Source organism: Phacochoerus africanus, chromosome 9 (assembly GCF_016906955.1).
Source record: "Phacochoerus africanus isolate WHEZ1 chromosome 9, ROS_Pafr_v1, whole genome shotgun sequence".
NCBI classification, from domain to species: Eukaryota; Metazoa; Chordata; class Mammalia; order Artiodactyla; family Suidae; genus Phacochoerus; species Phacochoerus africanus.
Genome location: NC_062552.1, coordinates 91,461,982 through 91,481,730, shown reverse-complemented (window position 1 = coordinate 91,481,730; position 19,749 = coordinate 91,461,982). Strand labels below are relative to the sequence as shown.

General features: G+C 51.9%; 1 protein-coding gene across 2 annotated transcripts in view; it reads left to right on the top strand.

Moving 5' to 3' along the window:
* Positions 1-19,749, top strand: part of SPTB (spectrin beta, erythrocytic) — a 141,620-nt gene that overhangs the window by 84,039 nt on the left and 37,832 nt on the right. For both annotated transcript variants that reach the window (XM_047795342.1, XM_047795343.1), the window contains exons 5-18: positions 506-597; positions 976-1,056; positions 1,356-1,471; positions 1,896-2,008; positions 2,785-2,972; positions 5,086-5,203; positions 7,229-7,387; positions 8,569-8,871; positions 9,606-9,756; positions 10,619-11,519; positions 13,142-13,279; positions 16,872-17,628; positions 18,404-18,606; positions 18,702-18,792. In XM_047795342.1, the coding sequence (XP_047651298.1) occupies positions 506-597; positions 976-1,056; positions 1,356-1,471; positions 1,896-2,008; positions 2,785-2,972; positions 5,086-5,203; positions 7,229-7,387; positions 8,569-8,871; positions 9,606-9,756; positions 10,619-11,519; positions 13,142-13,279; positions 16,872-17,628; positions 18,404-18,606; positions 18,702-18,792 (3,411 nt within the window). The remainder of the gene's footprint in view (positions 1-505; positions 598-975; positions 1,057-1,355; positions 1,472-1,895; positions 2,009-2,784; positions 2,973-5,085; positions 5,204-7,228; positions 7,388-8,568; positions 8,872-9,605; positions 9,757-10,618; positions 11,520-13,141; positions 13,280-16,871; positions 17,629-18,403; positions 18,607-18,701; positions 18,793-19,749) is intronic.

Sequence of the window (19,749 nt, the reverse complement as noted above, 5' to 3'; positions counted from 1 at the left end):
TGGGTTTGATCCCTGGCCTGGCTCCGTCAGTTAAGGATCCAGTATTGCTGCAAGCTGTAGCATAGGTTCCAGAGGCGGCTCAGATCCACCATTGCTGTGGCTGAAGTTTAGGCTGGCAGCTGCAGTTCCGACTTGACCCTTAGCCTAGCAACCTCCATATGCTACAGGTGCGGCCTTAAAAAAAAAAAAAAGAAAAATATAATACCTTCCCACGCTCATGCTGTTCCACGGCCCACATGGCAACCTGCCTCTGAGGAGGAATGAGGACATCATGCTGTTTATTCTCAGCATCCCCTTAGAGTTTCAAGTTGGAGCTTTCTCCTCTGACTAAGGCAGGGAAGCAGGCCTCCAGGACCCGGGGCCCGGGCTGCAATGTGGCTGCAGGGCTGGTGACCAGATGGAGGCTCCAGAGGAGGAAGGAGAGAGGGGGCCTTCCAGGGAGAGCAGGGAGGCTCTGGGCCACATGCAGATCTAAGTCTTCCCTCTCTTGTGACTGTGTCCCCAGATTCAGGACATTGTTGTCCAAACTCAGGAAGGTCGTGAGACACGCTCGGCCAAGGACGCGTTGCTGTTATGGTGTCAGATGAAGACAGCAGGGTATGCGCTGGGCACCAGTTCCCTCCTCTCCCTAAACACCACCATCCCCAAGGGACAGATATTCCATCACCCAGAACTATAGCAGCTTCAGCGGAATCAATGCAAAGTCTATCCTGACCTGATGCCTTGAGGCCCAGAGTATAGGATTCTCTCCCAAAGTTGCCCAGGTCAGACTGTGGGGTCTGTTGGGAGTGAGAGTCTCTTGGGCCCACCTGATGGGGGAGCATCATTGTGTGGCTTAACAGCTGCCCTCTTATCAAGGGGGCTCAAGAAGGGTCAAGTCCATTCCTCCCCTGATGTGTTGGTCCTTGATTCACACACCTATTCACATGCCTGAAGAGTTTGTTTCTTAAGTCTTAATGTTTCTCTTGGATATAGCTATCCCAACGTCAATGTCACCAACTTCACCTCCAGCTGGAAGGATGGGCTGGCCTTTAACGCCCTGATACACAAGCACCGGTAAGAGGGAGGGGAGGGCTGTGGGAGCCAGGAAACCCTGGGGGGATTGAGACACTTTGCACTGCACAAGCATCCCAAGACCGTTCCACCTGCTGTGCCTTCTCCTCTCACCTTCAGCATCCTGCCTCCCTTAAAATCCATCACTCTGCTGCCTCTTCCCCACCCACTGGTGCTCACAGCCTCCCATCTCTTCCTCTCACTTCTCCGGTTCAGCCACCTTGCTGCGTCTGCCCAGGGCCTTGGCTTCCTGCTGGGGCTGCCATACCCCCTACCCTTTAACAGTCTGGCTTTGCCCCCAGGCCCGACCTGATCGACTTTGATAAGCTGAAGGACTCCAATGCCCGGCACAACCTGGAGCACGCGTTTGATGTGGCTGAGCGGCAGCTGGGCATCATCCAGCTCCTCGACCCCGAAGGTGAGCTGGTTCCCACCCCAGCCCTTTGCTGCAGCAACGGGAGATTGTGCCCATGCCCAAGGGAGCGCCAGAGCCACAGGGCACCTCGAGGAGTGCAGCCAGTGTGGGGCAAGCTGTGGGCACAGCGAGGCTGTGGTGGCCGGGCCAGGGCTCTGCTCTGGCCAGCTCTTCAGACCCAACACCTCCTCCCCTGCCTAATTTGGGGCCCACTGTAGTCTCCATCCTTTTTCCTTCTTTCATGCTTTGTGGTCCTAATATGCATGTCCTGTTTCCACTAAAATCACAGCCCCATTTCTCTTCTGCTCTTGCCATCACTTGGTACCTATAGTTGAACTTTGTGCTGGAGACACAGGGAGGTGAACTCCTGTGCCTGACATTTCTGACTTCCAGTTTGGTCCTGAGCGTGTACCCCTTCCCCTTGCAGATGTCTTCACAGAAAACCCCGACGAGAAATCCATCATTACCTACGTGGTGGCGTTTTACCACTACTTCTCCAAGATGAAGGTGCTGGCAGTGGAGGGCAAGCGCGTTGGCAAGGTAACCAGAGAGTCACTGTTTCCCTGTTTGCCACACACCGGCCAGGAACTGAGATGCTCCTTTTTGTCCTAAGAGCTTTGTGTCTGGGGTCTAGCCATGGGGAAGGGTGCAGATCAGCCCTCACCAACTTTCTCTGAAGTCAAGCATTGCCGAGCTAATGGCTCCTGAGCTGAATTGCAACGCAGGTTGATGGTCTGAACAATAACATAGCCTGTGGCTCTGAGCCAACCTTCCACCTGCAAGCCCATGTCTCATGAACCCTCCCACGGGACCGAAACAGGTTCTTGCTTGGTGGTCTGTCGTGGTGTCAGGCCTCTTAGGCTCCCACGGCATAGCAGGGAGCCACCCTCATGCCAGACTCCCTTCCTCTACTGGGTCCTTAGCTCCTACAGGGTAGGGACTGTTTCTCATTCATCTTTGTGCATCTGGTGGTTAGCAAAGACAGCGCCTGGAAGCCCTCAATTCCTGATACTCATTTTTCAATAAATAGGGCCTTGGCCTCTCTGGTGGCTGGTGTCCTGGGACAGTGAGCTTTCCAGTCTTTTACAGGGTTAGGGAGCGGGGAGCTGCTCGTGAGCCCAAGCACGGCCGGGTCCCTCCTGACATCGGCGGTGCACTTGCAGTCCAGCCCTCTGCTCAGCAGTGGTCTTGGGCTCAGGGAACAAACCCAATATCAACACTCCAGGGTTTTGCAAAGTGGAGGAGCACCTCGATTGTGGTCCCCACTGGTGCCCCCTGCCCTTCTGATGAGGATGAGTCATAAGGTGATTCCCTAGGTGATTGACCACGCCATTGAGACCGAGAAGATGATTGAAAAGTACAGCGGGCTGGCCTCGGACCTGCTCACCTGGATCGAGCAGACCATCACTGTCCTGAACAGCCGCAAGTTCGCCAACTCCCTGGCGGGTGTCCAGCAGCAGCTGCAGGCCTTCAGCACCTACCGAACCGTGGAGAAGCCACCTAAGTAAGGGCCCCGGGCACTCAGGAGGGTATGGCATCAGTGGCTGAGAAACCACCTCCCAAAGGTTGGCGGGGCTGGAGAAGGGATCCGGGAGGTGTGTCCTGGGGCTATGAGAGCTGCGCATCTATCCCCTGGTTCATCCCATCTTGCTCCCTGCTCCTAAGTCATCAGCCCACAGAAAGGGGGCTGACTCATCCCTGAGGGGGAGCAGGAGTGAAATCTCAGGCTTCAGAGTCTCCTCAAAGAATGTGTGCTGGAAGCTTCCTCTCTTCTGCGCACTGAGCTGCGGGTTTGTTCTCTGATAAGGACCGCTGTATCCACAGCCCCGGAGCTCTCTGTGTGGGGCCTTGTTGCCCATCAAGCACATCCTTCTTCTTTTCTCCCATCTGTCACTGCTCATCCATCAGCAGAGCACTTAGCTTGCCTCTCGGGACCTCTGCTCCACTCCGGTGTGTGCAGGGCCTGCGTGCTCATAGGCACAGGCAAACACAACCGTGCATACGCCCATACACGCACGTACGCACACAGAGCGTTCCAGCTTGCCTGTCCTTCACTTGTCCAGCTCCCCTGACACAGATCTCTAGCTCATCTGTGGTACCCTCTACCTTCTTCCTCCCCCACTCATTCATTCATGACTCTCAAACAGGGAAACGGGAGACACAGCGTCTAGAATGCGCTATAAACAAGTATCTGATTTCTGACCTGACATTAACCCACTTTTAAGGTCCCGAATTCAATACAGACAGCCTTCCCCATGAGTCTACCGGGCACTTCACACAGGGGTGATATCACTTGGCTGTGTAGACAGTGCTCAAGGCCACAGCCCTCTTTTCTTTTTTCTTTCTTTCTTTCTTTTTTTTTTTTTTTTTTTTTGCTTTTTAGGGCCACACCCGCAGCATATGGAGGTTCCCAGGCTAGGGGTCTAATCGGAGCTGCAGCTGCTGGCCTACACCACAGCCACAGCAACGCCAGATCCTTATCTCACTGAGCAAGGCCAGGGATTGAACCTACAACCTCATAGTTCCTAGTCAGATTCATTTCCCCTTTGCCACAATGGGAACTCCCAAGGCCACAGCCCTCTTGAAGTTCGTGTGAGTCGTCAGATCTGTTAGCCTGGCCTCAGGGTGGGGACCTTGCTTACCAGCTGATCTTTGCTGCCTGAAGGAAGTAGAAGTGGGTAGATACTGGGTATATGCAATTACCTGGAGCTTGGACCTGGGTTCCAGACATCCACCCTGCTGCCGGTTCTCAGCTGCTACACCTAAGATCCACCTGGAGCCCAGCCTTTCCTTCCCTCTCAAAAGCACCTGGCCTTTGGGACAGTTGTCAGGAGAGCCGACTCATGAGCACTCAGGTGAAAGTTGCTTTCAGTGCAATATGTTCTTATGTGGACAAGGCTGCTTCAAAGGTTTTATTGACTCCATTAAAAAAAAAAAAAAACTGAGTCAAGAGCTAATCAGAAGCCTTCAATGTTTGCAGAGCAAGGAGAGAGTTTCTTTGTATTGATTAGTAAAACCTGATACCTACAGGAATTATCAGTACACTGCAGTTAGCCATTCTCCCTGTGGAAGCAAATGATAAGCAATACTGTGGGAGTTGTATTTTCTCTGATTTAAGTTGGAAAAACTCAACCCATATTAAATCTCAGCTTGGTGAGTATGATAGATTAGGAGATGTTTTAACAGATAAGTATGTCTATATAGATCCTCTCTCTCTCTCTCTTTTTTTTTGTCTTTTTGCCTTTTCTAGGGCCACTCCCATGGCATATAGAGGTTCCCAGGCTAGGGGTCTAATCAGAGCTGTAGCCGCCAGCCTACACCACAGCCACAGTAACGGATCCGAGCCACGTCTGTGATGTACCCCACAGCTCACAGCAACGCCTGATCCTTAATCCACTGAGCGAGGCCAGGGATCGAACACGCAACCTCATGGTTCCTAGTCGGATTCATTAACCACTGAGCCACGGCGGGAACTCCAGATCCTATTTATTTTTTGCTTTTAAAAAAAATATGCTTTGCTATCCAAGCTCCAGGATGCCAGGGTTCGAGGTTCTCTTCATAAAATACTGGCTGTAGGAATCTCGACGCTCACGTCCCTATCTCTGTTTTCTCAACAGGTTTCAGGAGAAGGGGAACCTGGAAGTCCTCCTTTTTACCATCCAGTCCCGGATGAGAGCCAACAATCAGAAAGTGTACACGCCCCATGATGGGAAACTGGTGTCTGACATCAACCGGGTACAGCAGCGTTTTCCATTTCATGTGGCCAGTGGGGGGATTGAGCCCCTGACAAGGGCACAGAGAATGGTTCCTGTACAGGATTAAACCGAGCACTTTTGGGGTTATTAGTGTACATCTGGCTACTGAGGGTGCCCTCTGAGCCTAGCCCTGAGAGGTCCGACACTACTCCGTGTCCATCAGTTCAGCCCCTGTTCGGGGGGGGGCAAGACAGGTGAAAGGGATGAAGAAGTACAAACTACTAGGTATAAAATATATATATATACATATTTTTTGTCTTTTCTAGGGCCACACCTGCGGCATATGGAAGTTCCCAGGCTAAGGGTCTAATCAGAGCTGTAGCCTCTGGCCTACAGCACAGCCACAGCAATGCAGGATCCAAGCCACGTCTTGCCACCTACATCACAGCTCACGGCAATGCCAGATCCTTAACCCACTGAGCGAGGCCAGGAATTGAACCCGCAACCTCATGGTTCCTAGTCTGATTTGTTAACCACTGAGCCACAGTGGGAACTCCTCCTAGGTATAAAATAAATAAGAGGAGTTCCCACCATGGAGTAGTGGGTTAAGATCCAACCACAGTGGCTCAGTTTGCCATAGAGGTGCAGTTTCAATGCCCGGCCTGGTGCAGTAGGTTAAAGGATATGGCATTGCTGTAGCTATGGTATAGATCACAGCTATGACTCAGATTCAGTCCCTGGCCTGGTAACATCCATATGCCACAAATTAAATAAATACGTAAATAAATAAGATAGAGTTTTTTTTTTTTTTTAGGGCCACACCCATGGTATATGGAGGATCCCAGGCTATGGGTCGAATCAGAGCTGTAGCCAGCCGATGCCACAGCCACAGCAACACCAAATCCCAGATGTGTCTTCAGTCTGCACCACAGGTCATGGCAACACCGGATCCTTAACCCACTGAGTAAGGCCAGGGCTCGAACCTTAACCCACTGAGCAAGGCCTGCGTCCCCATGAATGCTAGTCAGATTTGTTTCTACTGAGCCACGATGGAAACTCCAAGATACAGAGATTTAATGTACAGTGCAGGGAATGTAGCAAATATTTTATAATAACTTTATACAGTGTATAATCTATAAAAATAACTGAATCGATATGTTATACACCTAAAAAAATACAATATCATAAGTCAACTATTCTTTAGTTTTTAAAATTACAAAAGAAAAAGAGGCAGTTGCTGTATAGTTTCAGGTCAAAATTGCTGTAGGAATGAGGATTTAGTGGGTTTGCCATTGTGTTGATTGAGTTCCTAATAAGGGCACAGAGAATGGTCACAGGACAGGGTTAAACCAAGCCACTTTCTATGGTGTTTTTTGTTTTTTGTTCTTTTGGGGTTTTTTTTTGGCTGCACGCACGGCATGTGGAAATTCCTGGGCCAGGGACTGAACCTGTGCCATAGCAGTGACCCAGGCTGCTGCAGTGACAATGCTGGATCGTTAATCTGCTGTACCACAAGGGAACTTCATCTGTGGTATTATTAACGACACATCTGGCTACTGAGGGTGCCATGTGCACCTGGCCCAATATCCATTGGTTCAGCCCCCTGTTCAGATACCCAGGATCTATTTTGGGGGTCATTTTTATAGTCTATTCTCCATAGAAACTTGAGGTGTTCGTTTTGTTTTGTTTTGCTTTTTTTGTTTCGCCTTTTTTTTTTTTTAAGAATATTATCTACTTATAACCGAAATACCTTGACATCTTGGAGGTTTGGAGGCCTAGCAGTTCTAGCAGAGTGGAAGTGGCTATGTGGTCAATAGGAATTTACTCAGCACCCACAGAAGCAATTCACATTATATTAGACCAGGAGTCTGAGGCAGCTTTAGGCAAGAGGGCACTGGTAGGGCCCCAACAGTGCTCCCCGAATCTTTGGTCGGCCCAGACAGGAAAGCCAAAGGGCTGTCGCTGAGCTTTAATCTAGGTTCTGCCTAGGTTCCTAATCACTCAGTGTTGGATGAAAGAGTCAGGACTCCCAAGACCCAAGAGCTCTCCTCTGTCCCTCGAACAGGCCTGGGAGAGCCTGGAGGAAGCCGAGTATCGGCGGGAGCTGGCCCTGAGGAGCGAGCTCATCCGGCAGGAGAAACTGGAGCAGCTGGCCCGGCGCTTTGACAGAAAGGCTGCCATGAGAGAAACGTGGCTCAACGAAAACCAGCGTCTTGTGGCCCAGGTAGTGGGGGCTGCCCTCGGGGGTGCGGGAGATGGGAAGCCTTGCGGAGCCCCCTGCAGTCAGCGGGATAAGCCTCTGCACAGGCCTTGTGGCCCTACTCCCTGTGATTGGATGGATCAAGATTCACATCTGAAAAAGAACTCTCCTGGATTTATTTGTTTGTTGTTTGCTTTTTAGGGCTGCATCCGTGGCATATGGAGGTTCCCAGGCTAGGGGTCTCATCAGAGCTACAGCCACCGACCTCCACCACAGCCACCGACCTCCACCACAGCCACAGCAACACCAGATCCGAGCCACGTCTGTGACCTACACCACAGCTCACGGCAACACCAGATCCTTAACCCACTGAGCGAGGCCGGGGATCGAACCCGCACCCTCATGGTTCCTAGTCAGATTTGTTTCCACTGCGCCACAATGGGAACTCCTCTCCTGGATTTGTTAAGTCTTATATTTAGGGAAGGGTCACACAGTCCAAAAATGGCTTCCAAAGTTGTCTCATATGAGCCAGTCGCATCAAGCAGAGCCAGAGTTGGAGCTGACATTTCAGGGGTTCTCTGGGGATGTGATTAAAGCATTGCACTTTGAATGTGTCAGCCATGCTCCCTGGCCTCTGGCCTCTGGGGCCCGTGCCATATTTCACTCACTGAAAGTTGACCCCGGGGCCGATTCTCCATGAGAGCATCTGTTCCTTCCCACTTGGAGCTTGGAATCAAATTAAATTCTATCCAGAAAGGGGAAAGCAAGCGTTCTGAGCGACTTGGAGTGTGTGTGCACTCCAGATAGCCCAGGGGCTGGCGGGGAGCAGGGTCGGGGGAGCCAAGTACCGCTGCTTGGTTTCCATGTGAGAAGCCCCTTCCGCCCAGAATGGGGTAGGTCTGCTCAAGGCAGGGTGGTGAGTGCCAGCAGGTGGTGGATAAAGCTCTTAGGAATAGTGACCCAGTGTTAGCCACACATACGGCACATCTAATAGCACAAGGAGCTTCTTGTAAAGGTGCTTTCGGACATGTGGTCTTTGGAACTTGGCTCTGATGAGATAGACTGAAAAAAATGGCACAAGAAGCCCTTTGGGAAAGGGCTTTCCCACCCAACAGTTGTTCCGAAGGGATCCGCCATTTCTTTGCCTTTGGGGACCAGCCGAGGGGAGCCTGACTGAGCTACCTGTTTTCCTGCCTCTGGGACAGGATAACTTCGGCTATGACCTGGCAGCTGTGGAGGCCGCCAAGAAGAAGCACGAGGCCATCGAGACAGACACGGCTGCCTATGAGGAACGGGTGAGGGCCCTGGAGGACCTGGCCCGGGAGCTGGAGCTGGAGAATTACCACGACCAGAAGCGCATCACAGCCCGCAAGGACAACATCCTGCGCCTGTGGAACTACCTGCAGGAGCTGCTGCAGTCTCGGCGCCAGAGGCTTGAGACGACCCTGGCCCTGCAGCAGCTCTTCCAGGATATGCTGCATAGCATTGACTGGATGGATGAGATCAAGGTGGGTGCCAGAGACCCTGTCCCCCACCCCAGTCCACCTCAGGCTGCAGTGCCTGCCCTGTAGTTGGGGTGTGCTTCCGTAGGCGCCTTCCAGCCCCACCTCCCTGAGTCAGAAAGGGGACTCAGAGGCAACACAGCATCTGGCTGCATCTGCCTGTCCACAGCTTGATTCATTCTGCTCCAGCCCAGGTCCACTGTACCCCCAATGATCAAGAAATCCACGGTTCACAGTGGTACAAATACCAGCCTGCAGTGCCTAGAAGAGACAGACAGACATCAGGAGCCTGGACAATCAGGCTCTGAATGATCCCGATTTGACTCTGGTTAGAATCCAGACCTCCGGGTACAGGACCACCAAGAAGTCCGAGTCTCCCCTCCCTCTGCTGCAGTGGTTCTCAACTGAGGACATGCACCACACTGACCACAGAGCTTTCTAAAAATGCCCATGCCTGGGCCCCAAACCTGGGGCAGGTACAGGAGATCCAGTGTAGGGCTTGAGCTTCTGAAAGATGCTCCCTGAAGGATTCTGATGGGCACCCCCAGTGGGAACTCTTGCTCTGTAGCTTCTTCCCTGCTGAGCAGCAGCCGTCTTCCAGCTGCATCTGACTCACCCTGGTCCCAATGCCGTGGTCACTCCAATGCCATGGACACTCCCTTTGGAGGGGTCTCTTCTTCTCGCGTGTGGGTCTCTTCATCTCTTCTCACTCCCTCTACACTGTCTGTCCTCTTTGCCAGGCTCACCTCTTGTCTGCCGAGTTCGGGAAGCACTTGTTGGAGGCCGAGGACTTGCTGCAGAAACACAAGTTGATGGAGGCTGACATCGCCATCCAAGGGGACAAAGTGAAGGCCATCACTGCAGCCACACTGCAGTTCACCGAGGAGACAGGTGAGCCTGCAGGTGTTTCCCTACTGAGGCCTCTGGCTCAATGCCCCAGCAGCCTGGCTTGAAAAAAGTCTAACTGTAGCATTCTGCTTCTTCCATCAACTAATGATGTAAGAGAGAAGTTTGAGGGAGAGCACAATTCTCCAGAGATCAGGCAACTGCTTTGGCAGTCTATATTCGGAGGGTGGTTTTTTTGTTTTGTTTTTTTGTCTTTTCTGGGCTGCACCCACGGCACATGGAGGTTCCCAGGCTAGGGGTCCAATCGGAGCTGTAGCCGCCGGCCTATGCCAGAGCCACAGCAACACGGGATCTGAGCCGCATCTGTGACCTACACCACAGCTCATGGCAACACCAGATTCTTAACCCACTGAGTGAGGCCAGGGATCGAACCCGCAACCTCATGGTTCCTAGTTGGATTCGTTAACCACTGAGCCACGAAGGGAACTCCCAGAGAGTGTTTCTAAGCACCCATAAGATATCCTCTGTCTTTCATTCTCTCTGCTAGTTCAAGTTACAGACAATTTAGGTTTATAGCTTCAGGTCTTAGAGAGGAGTTCCCCACTGCCTCTTTGAGGAATCATCTTGAAATTTGTGCCTGGGTCTTTTTTAAAAAATCATTTCAAGTTGTGAATTTCTACTGAGAGTTGACCCAACATTGAACTCCCTTATTCCTGAAGTGTTAGTGGGAACACAGTATAAAGAACTAATTTGAAAGCCTGTCCTCTGAGCACCAGGGACCCACTGCATCCAATCCCAAAGCCCCAGAGAGAGGGCAGGTTCTAGATGGTGTGGCTCTAGCCTGGCGCCTGGTCTGAAGCTTCCCCAGAGATGAAGCCCTTACCCTTTATGTCCTCCTTCCTCCAAGGGTACCAGCCTTGTGACCCCCAGGTCATCCGGGACCGCGTCAGCCACCTGGAGCAGTGCTTTGCGGAGCTGAGCAACACCGCAGCTGGGCGCAAGGCCCAGCTGGAGCAGTCAAAGAGGCTCTGGAAGTTATTCTGGGAGATGGATGAGGCCAAGAGCTGGATCAAGGAGAAGGAGCAGATTTACTCCTCCCTGGGCTATGGGAAGGACCTGACCAGCGTGCTCATCTTGCAGCGCAAGCACAAGGCCTTTGAGGATGAGCTGCGCAGGCTGGACCCCCACCTGGACCAGATCTTTCAGGAGGCTGAGGACATGGTGGCACTCAAGCAGTTTGGGTACCCGAAGAACGAGGCCTGGGTCAAGGAGGTGTCTGCCCAGTGGGACCAGCTGAAGGAGGTGCCTGCCCAGTGGAACCAGCTGAAGGAGCTGGCTGCCTCTCGCAAGAAGAACCTCCAGGATACTGAGAACTTCTTCCAGTTCCAGGGTGATGTGGATGACCTGAAGGCCTGGCTGCAAGATGCCCACAAGCTGCTCTCAGGAGAAGATGTGGGACAGGATGAAGGAGCCACACGGGCCCTGGGGAAAAAGCACAAGGACTTCCTGGAGGAGCTGGAGGAGAGCCGCGGGGTGATGGAGCATCTGGAACAGCAGGCCCAGGACTTCCCCGAAAGGTTCCGGGATTCCCCAGATGTGACCAACCGGCTACAGGTCCTCAGGGATCTGTACCAACAGGTGGTGGCCCAGGCAGACCTGCGTCGGCAGAGGCTGCAGGATGCCCTGGACTTGTACACGGTGTTTGGGGAGACAGATGCCTGTGAGCTGTGGATGGGCGAGAAGGAGAAGTGGCTGGCCCAGATGGATATCCCAGACACGCTGGAGGACCTGGAGGTTGTGCAGCACAGGTGAGAACCCACCCTGCCCTCCTCCCCTGCCCACACCCAGTCTGCAATCCTGATGCTAGAACAGCCTCCAGGTCAGCAAAGGTCTCTCTGAGAGGCTGTAGGATGCCGTTTATCACAGAGGCCAGGCACCAAGAGTCATGAGTTCTCCTCCGGCACTGTGGCTTTGGGTACTTCACCCCCTGGGGCCTTCCCCAAAATAAAACAAAGGGCCTCTTCCCTCCTTCCTTCCTTCCTTTTTTCTTTCTTCCTTCCTTCCTCCATTCTCCCTTCCTCCCTTTTTCTGTTTTTAGGTCTGCACCTGTGGCATATGGAAGTGTCCAGGCTAGGGGTCAAACTGGAGCTGCAGCAGCTGGCCTACACCACAGCCACAGCAACAGGAGATCCAAGCCACATCTGCAACCTACACCACAGGTCAAGGCAGTGCTGGATTCTTGATGTACTGAGTGAGGCCAGGGATTGAACCTGCATCCTCACGGATAGCAGTTGGGTTCATAATTTGCTAAGCCACAATGGGAAGTCCCAAAGGGGCTCTTTTCTGTCCAGGTATTGGATTACTTTTCAGCTACAGCAGCCTTTGTTCAAATGAATTGTATATGGAACCCCTGACATTTAATGCAGAGGAAAATGGAGCTGATCTGGTTAAGGGTGGGGACAAGAGGCTGGACCCCACAAGCTCTGCTTTCTGGGGCCAGTCCCTAAACCACAGAACCCTGAGGGGCCACAGGGCCCTAGTCTGCAAGGCCTAGTGGTTTCCAGGCTTCTCATTTCCAGTATTCTGATTCCATCAGCATTCTGGTGGGGGAAGGCGTGCCCCCAGTCTGTGAGGCATCCCAGCATCCTGAGTGCAGAATTCGGGTTGTTGAGAAGAGGTCACTTGTGGCCCCATGCGGATGATGGAGGGACCTGGGCTATAACTCCAAAAGGCCAGCTTTCGTAACCACACAAGGTCCCTCCCTCAGCAGCTCTCCTTCCTGCTACCCAGGGAGGGCTGGGGAGGTACCCTCCAAGTAAGCTGTCAAGGCCATGGAATTAGGGTCTACAGGCAGCAGCCGGGGCAGGGGAGACGTGGTAGGTGATGTCTGTGGAGATGAACAACCCCCAGACCTCATTTTCCCCCGTATCTCTCTGTTGAGCCAGGGGCCCATGTGTATGTAACCAGCTCTCATCTAACGTGATCCAGGTGGAGAACCCGTCGTGGCTCAGTGGTTAACGAATCCGACTAGGAACCATGAGGTTGTGGGTTCGATCCCTGGCCTGGTTTAGTGGGTTAAGGATCCGGTGTTGCCCTGAGCTGTGGTGTAGGTTGCAGACACGGCTTGGATCCTGTGTTGCTGTGGTTGTGGCGTAGACCGGCGGCTACAGCACTGATTGGACCCCTAGCCTGGGAACCTCCATATGCCGCAGGAATGGGCCTGGAAAAGCCAAAAAAGGCAAAAATAAATAATAAATAAATAAATAAATAAATAAATAACGTGATCCAGGAAATGCTAAACCATGACACTGGACCCATGAACCAGAAAACTGTGTGTGTCAGCACACCTTCTCCTTTCTCCCCTCTTACCTGGTCACAGGTATGTGGCCACTGCTGCCTTACTGATCCTTGTTTTCTCTGTCCACATCAGGTTTGACATCCTGGACCAGGAGATGAAGACTTTGATAGCACAGATTGACGGCGTGAATGTTGCTGCCAACAGCCTGGTGGAGAGTAACCATCCACGCAGCGCGGAAGTGAAACAGTACCAGGACCATCTGAACACCAGGTGGGCTGTGGGTAGGGCTCGGAGCTGGGGGCTTCTTTTCCCAGCTTCTGACACCCCCACCCCCCAAATCAGGATGCCTGCTGTGTGCTGCCACGTTTGTGCCCTCAGAGCTCCTGCCTCGCTCAGCCCTGCTCTCCTTCCATCATAGGGTCGAGGAGGACCTGGGTGGTGAGCAGCCAGGGGAGGGAGGGAGGGAGATGTGTTCACAGAGCTGCGAATGCTGTGCCTGGGGCGGGAGTGTGCTGAGTGATGCAGGCGATGCTCTGAGTGCAGAGTCAGAATCAGGCGTATATTTCCCTAGACGTTCTTAGGCCGGGAGAATTGCTTTCTGAGAGCTCTTTAGTACTGTCCATAAAAGAAAGCTCCTGCTTGCACCCAAATGCTGCATGGATAATGAGACTGGCTTGAAGAGGAGAATTAGCAGGAAGACTTGAGCATGCTTTGTGGCCAGAACAACAACAACAACAAAAAAGGCCCTGAGGAGCCTTTGGAGAGGAGCTGCTTTCAGCACAGGGCATAATTGCCCACGAGTTCCTTGAGGAGCACTGAGGCCAGAGCACGCGCCTGTGTGCCATTTGTTACCCTGGGCCCTGCAGGCACAAGGTCACGTGCTCACTGCCTCCCCACACTTGTGCCTGAGCCCCCCTCTGCCCAAGGCCCTCTGGGAGGTGGGGTTAGAGAAGATGCAGCTGTAAAGCAGAGGAGCAGTGCAGTGGAGGCTTCAGGGGAGGCAAGGGGTGATCCCCCCAGGTATTTTGGAACCACTAGAACAGGGTCAATTATCTCAGCATCCAGAGAAGGGACTGTAGTTCAGGAGGGCTCACTGATCTGAAGTTTATGCAGAGAAGGAGGATGCCCCCTTGTTCTTGTTTAGGCTCGGAGGGAACAGGTGTGTGTGTGTGTGGGGGCTCGGAGGGAACAGGGGTGTGTGGGGAGGGGGCTCAGAGGGAACAGGTGTGTGTGTGTGTGTACACTTTGCTTTTTTCATTGCTGTTTCCCTGGAGCCTAGAACAGTGCCTGGCACAAGGCACATAATTGTTGGGTGATAAATGCTTAGTAAATAAGTGACCAGGGACAAAATTGAAATATCTTCTGCCAGACTTGGCACATATGAGTCATTCAAATACTTGTCAAATGTATCATTACGTTCCATCATACACTTTCTGGTTGACCAAAATTTTCTTATTAATCTGGGGCCCCAGCCTAAACCTGGACTCCTGTCATGACCTGGCCGGGGCTGCCCATCACAGCTCTATCAGCTTCCTCCCTCTTGGAGATGGTACAACAAAGGGGAAAGTGGCTTTGGGAGGCAGACAAGACCCAAACCCCAGCCTGTCCCTTGCGTGGCCCCCACCTGGTGGCTGCCACGAGGCCGCACCAAGAAAGGTCTAGGAAAATCACTGTGGGGACTCTTGCCCTGGGGCACAGCCAGACCCTTTCCCATGGCTTCTGGGAGGGTCCAGACAATCTCAAAGCCCTGGAGCGCCTCACCATCCTTTCACAGTGGTCTCAGGCCACCTTGGAGAAGACGGTCAGCTCCTCTCCCCTGACCTCCCAGCCCCAGCACCACCCGTGCGCCAGACACCGAACCCCCAGAGGTCAGGGACATCGTATCTAGCAGAGAAGCCAAGAAACCTCTGGGCGCTCGCTCCTCTCTCTCCTGTATTCCCTATCCTTGCCGGCCCATCTCCCACTTCTCTTTGCAGACCTGTCTTCCACCCAGACTAGCAGCTGTGGTCACCCTGGGGATGCCTGCAATGCGCTCTATCCAGTCCACCTGCCTTGTCCCGCCACCTCCATCCTCCAGGTGCTGGGAATACAAAGATGAGTGAGATACTCAGGGCCCTGTCCTTAAATAGATCACTCTGACGGAGGCTCTGGAGGTCTGTTCCTTAAGATACAGCTCAGGTGGGACTGCCACAAAACCTCTCTGCCTGGTGTGTGCTCTGGACCCAGGACTTTATACTGCAGGTTTTTTTTGCTGAATTTAATTTTTCTCTAAGTCATACACGCTGTAGGGAACGTCTGGCTGTGATTGTGTCATCCCAAAGGCTAACATAGTGCTTCAATGATGTGGCTGTTCAAGAGAGGTGGGCTCAGTTAGGGAATGCGTGTTCAGCACATCTTCATGTGCTTATAGGTCACAGTGATGCAGGATGAGTAAACCCAAGTTCAAGGGAGGTGTCCTGGTGATCGGGATCCAGGCTGATGGGCAGCTCATTAGAAGAGGTTTACAGTGGGCATCAGACCAACCCCAGGACCTCTGCATACTCCCCCGTTTCATTCCAGACGTCACATAAAGTTTATGTTCTAATTATAATCCCAGCTCCTCCTTCCTCTCCCTTCTCTTTGCTAAGACTCTTTTCTTTTAGAGCCACAGTGGCTTTTCTTGGGCCCTGGGCACTTAGAACGTGGTCTTGGGCATTTCTGTGGTTCCTCTGGGGCAGCTGGAGTCCTATGTTCTAAAGAATTCTTGAAGTGGATAATTCAGGCTTTCTAATTATTTTCAGTACAGGTCTACCTCAGAGATACTGTGGGTCAGTTGCAGACCACCTCAGTAAAGCAAATATAAAAATAAAGCAAGTCACGCAAATTTAGGGGGTTCCCAAGGCATATGAAAGTTGTGTTTACATAATACTGTGGTGTATTAAGTGTGCAACAGTATTGTGTCTGGAAAAACAATGTGAATACCTTAATTAAAAAATATTTATTGCTAAAAATTGCTAACCATTATCTAAGCCTTCAATGAATCATATTTTTTGTAATAGTAACATCAGAGATCACCGATCACAAATCACCATAGCAAATATAATAGTGAAAAAGTTTGAAATATTTCAAGAATTACCAAAATATGATACAGAGACATGAAGTAAACAAATGCTGTTGGAAGAATGGTGCTGATAGACGTCTCAGCAAAGGGTTGTTACAGACCTTGGATTTGTAAAAAAACGAAAACAAACACATATTATCTGAGAAACACAGTAAAGCAAACACCAAAAAAAGGCAAGGTGTGCTTGTATTTCAAAAAACCTGGGGAGGGAGATCCTGTCATGGCTCAGTGGTTAACAAACCCGACTAGTATTCATGAGGACACAGGTTCGATCCCTGGCCTCGCTCAGTCAGTTAAAGACCCGGCATTGCCATGAGCTGTGGTGTAGGTCACAGATGCAGCTGGGATCTGGTGTTGCTGTGGCTGTGGTGTAGTCCAGCAGCTGTAGCTCCAATTTGACCCCTAGCCTGGGAATCTCCATATGTCACGGGTGCGGCCCCAAAAAGACAAAAGACATTAAAAAAAATGGAGATATTGTATGATTGCCTGAAGTATAGAGCTTACAGAGAGAGCATCACGTTCCTTTACTGATGGAATAGCATCTCAGCTCACCTCCTGCTGGTAGAAAGCTCTGATTGGCAGTTAGGTTGTTTTGGATGAAAATGGATAAACAAATTTTACTCCTCACAGTTTGGTTGATAGGAGATTTTTTCCCATCGTGCAAGGTCCGTCAGGAGAGACTCTGGTGGGAAATCTGGAAGGAACATCCCGTGGGAAGAGTGAAGAAAGAGGGTGTCACTGTGTCCCTGTTCCCCTCGGCAGGTGGCAGGAATTCCAGACCATGGTGTTGGCCCGGCGGGAGGCGGTGGACTCCGCCCTCCGGGTGCACAACTACTGTGTGGACTGTGAGGAGACCAGCAAGTGGATCATCGACAAGACGAAGGTGGTGGAGTCCACAAAAGATCTGGGCCAGGACCTGGCGGGGGTCATGGCCATTCAGCGCAAGTTGTCGGGGCTGGAGCGCGATGTGGCTGCCATCCAAGTCCGCGTCGGGGCCCTGGAGCAGGAGTCACATCAGCTGATGGAGTCACACCGTGAGCAGGAGAAGGACATTGGCGAGCGGCAGGCGTATGTGGAGGAGCTGTGGCAGGGCCTGCAGCAAGCCCTGAAGGGCCAGGAGGCCTTACTGGGGAAATCCAGCCAGCTGCAGGCCTTCCTGCAGGATCTGGATGCCTTCGAGGCCTGGCTGTCCACGGCCCAGAAGGAAGTGGCCTCTAAGGACATGCCCGAGTCCCTCCCGGAGGCCGAGCAGCTCCTGCAGCAGCATGCGGCCCTCAAGGATGACATTGACAGGCACCAGGAGAACTACCAGCATGTCAAGGCATCCGGGGAGAAGGTGATCCATGGCCAGACAGACCCAGAGTACCTGCTTCTGGGCCAACGGCTGGAGGGCCTAGATAAGGGCTGGGATGCCCTGTGCCGGATGTGGGAGAGCCGTGGCCACACCCTTGCCCAGTGCCTCGGCTTCCAGGAATTCCAGAAAGATGCCAAGCAGGCTGAAGCCATCCTCAGCAACCAGGTGGGGAGAGGCATTCAGGACGCCGGCGGGGGGCGGGGGGGGGGGGGGAGGCGGGGCGCAGGGGGTGTCTCTCGGGGCAACAGGGAATTTGTAAGTCATGAGACTGCAAAAGTGCTACAGGGCTCAGGGACCAAACTGTGCTTTTCTTGGATTCTCTCTAGCCACTAGTCTAGGGGACAGTCCTCTTTGGTCCTTCTCACATGCCTTTTCCAGCCCTGGGTCCCAAAGTGTGTCTTGTTCTTGGACCAGTTAGAGGCCAGAGAAGTGAGTTTTCCCCTGGGTGGTTATCCTTCCATGTGGCTTTAGGGTCCCTGTTGGGGCGCCCCTGGGCAGGGGTGGGGAACACAGCTCAGGGAGCTTTTTTTTTTTTTTTTTTTTGGTTTTTAGGGCTGCACCCACAGCATATGGCAGTTTCCAGGCTGGGGGTCAAATCAGAGTTACAGCTGCTGGCCTATGCCACAGCCACAGCAACTCTGCAACAGAGCCTCGTCTACAGCCTACACCACAGCTCACAGAAATGCCAGATCCTTAACCCACTGAGCAAGGCTAGGGACCGAACCCGTATGCTCATGGATACCAGTCGGATTCGTTTCTGCTGCGCCACCATGGGAACTCCCGGCTCAGGGAACTTCTTCCTTGCACAACTCTGTGGGGGCAGGGTGCCATTCCTGTTGTAACCCACATGGCTGCACATGCTGCTCCTGCCTGGCAGGTGCCCCTCTACCCCACCTCCTCAGCTTGTCTTCATGCCTTATCTGGACATTTGCTTCAATAGGAATATACTCTGGCTCACTTGGAGCCCCCAGACTCCCTAGAAGCTGCAGAGGCCGGGATCCGGAAGTTTCAAGATTTCTTCACAACTATGGAGAACAACCGAGATAAGGTCTTGAGTCCTGTGGACTCTGGAAACAAGCTGGTGGCCGAGGGAAACCTCTACTCAGACAAGATCAAGGAGAAGGTGCAGCAGATAGAGGACAGGTACTGTCTGTCCCTGGGATCACCGCCTGGAGCCAGGTAGGATGGTGGCGCTGTGCTCAGCACCCTTGTGACTTCCGTTCCCCCTTCCCTTCCAGGCACAAGAGGAACAACGAGAAGGCCCAGGAAGCCTCAGTTCTTCTGCAAGACAACCTGGCGCTCCAGAACTTCCTGCAGAACTGCCAGGAGGTGAGGCTCCAGCCAGGCTGGCCACTTTGCAGGAGATTCCTTCCAGGCACAGAGGGCCCTAGAGGTGGGAGGTCCTTTCTCACTTAGGGACCTGAAGTCCATGAGTAGGGAGTCTGGGCGCTTGATGGCTTAAGTCCTTCATTGTCTAGAACTTTGCTTCCACAGTTCTTTTTTTCAAATCTGTAAAGATATTTTCATTGAAAAAAATTTTTTTCATTCATTCATTTTTTAAAAATTTATTCCTTTTAGAGTATAGTTGGTTTACAATGTTGTATTCGTTTCAGGTATACAGCAAAGTAAATCAGTCATGCAAATACATACATGCATTCCTTGTTTCCATATAGGTTCTTACAGACTATCGAGTAGATTTTCCTGTGCGGTACAGTAGGTTCTCACTAATCATCTATTTTATACAGTAGTGTATACATGTTATTCACAATTCTTCCCTATCCCAACAGTTTTACCTATAGTAACCGTAAGATTGGTTTGGAAATCTGTGAGTTTGTTTCTGTTTTTTTGTTTTTATTATTTTTAATTAATTAATTAATTTATTTATTTATTTCGCATTTTAGGGCCACACCTGTGTCATATGGAAGGTCCCAGGCTAGGGGTCCAGTCAGAGCTGCAGCTGCCAGCCTACACCACAGCCACAGCAGTGCCAGATTCAAGCGGCATCTATAACCTATACCGCAGCTCACGGCAACACCAAATCCTTAACCCCCACTGACCGGGACCAGGGATCGAACCTGCCTCCTCATGGGTAGTAGCAGGCTTTGTTAACCACTGAGCCACAACAGGAACTCCTGTTTCTGTTTTTTAAGTGAGTTCTTTTGTAATGTATTTATTCAGTGTCACATGTAAGTGATATCATATGATATTGGTCTCTCTCTGACTTCACCCAGTGTGATAATCTCTAGGTCCATCTGTGTTGCTGCAAATGGCATTATTTCATTCTTT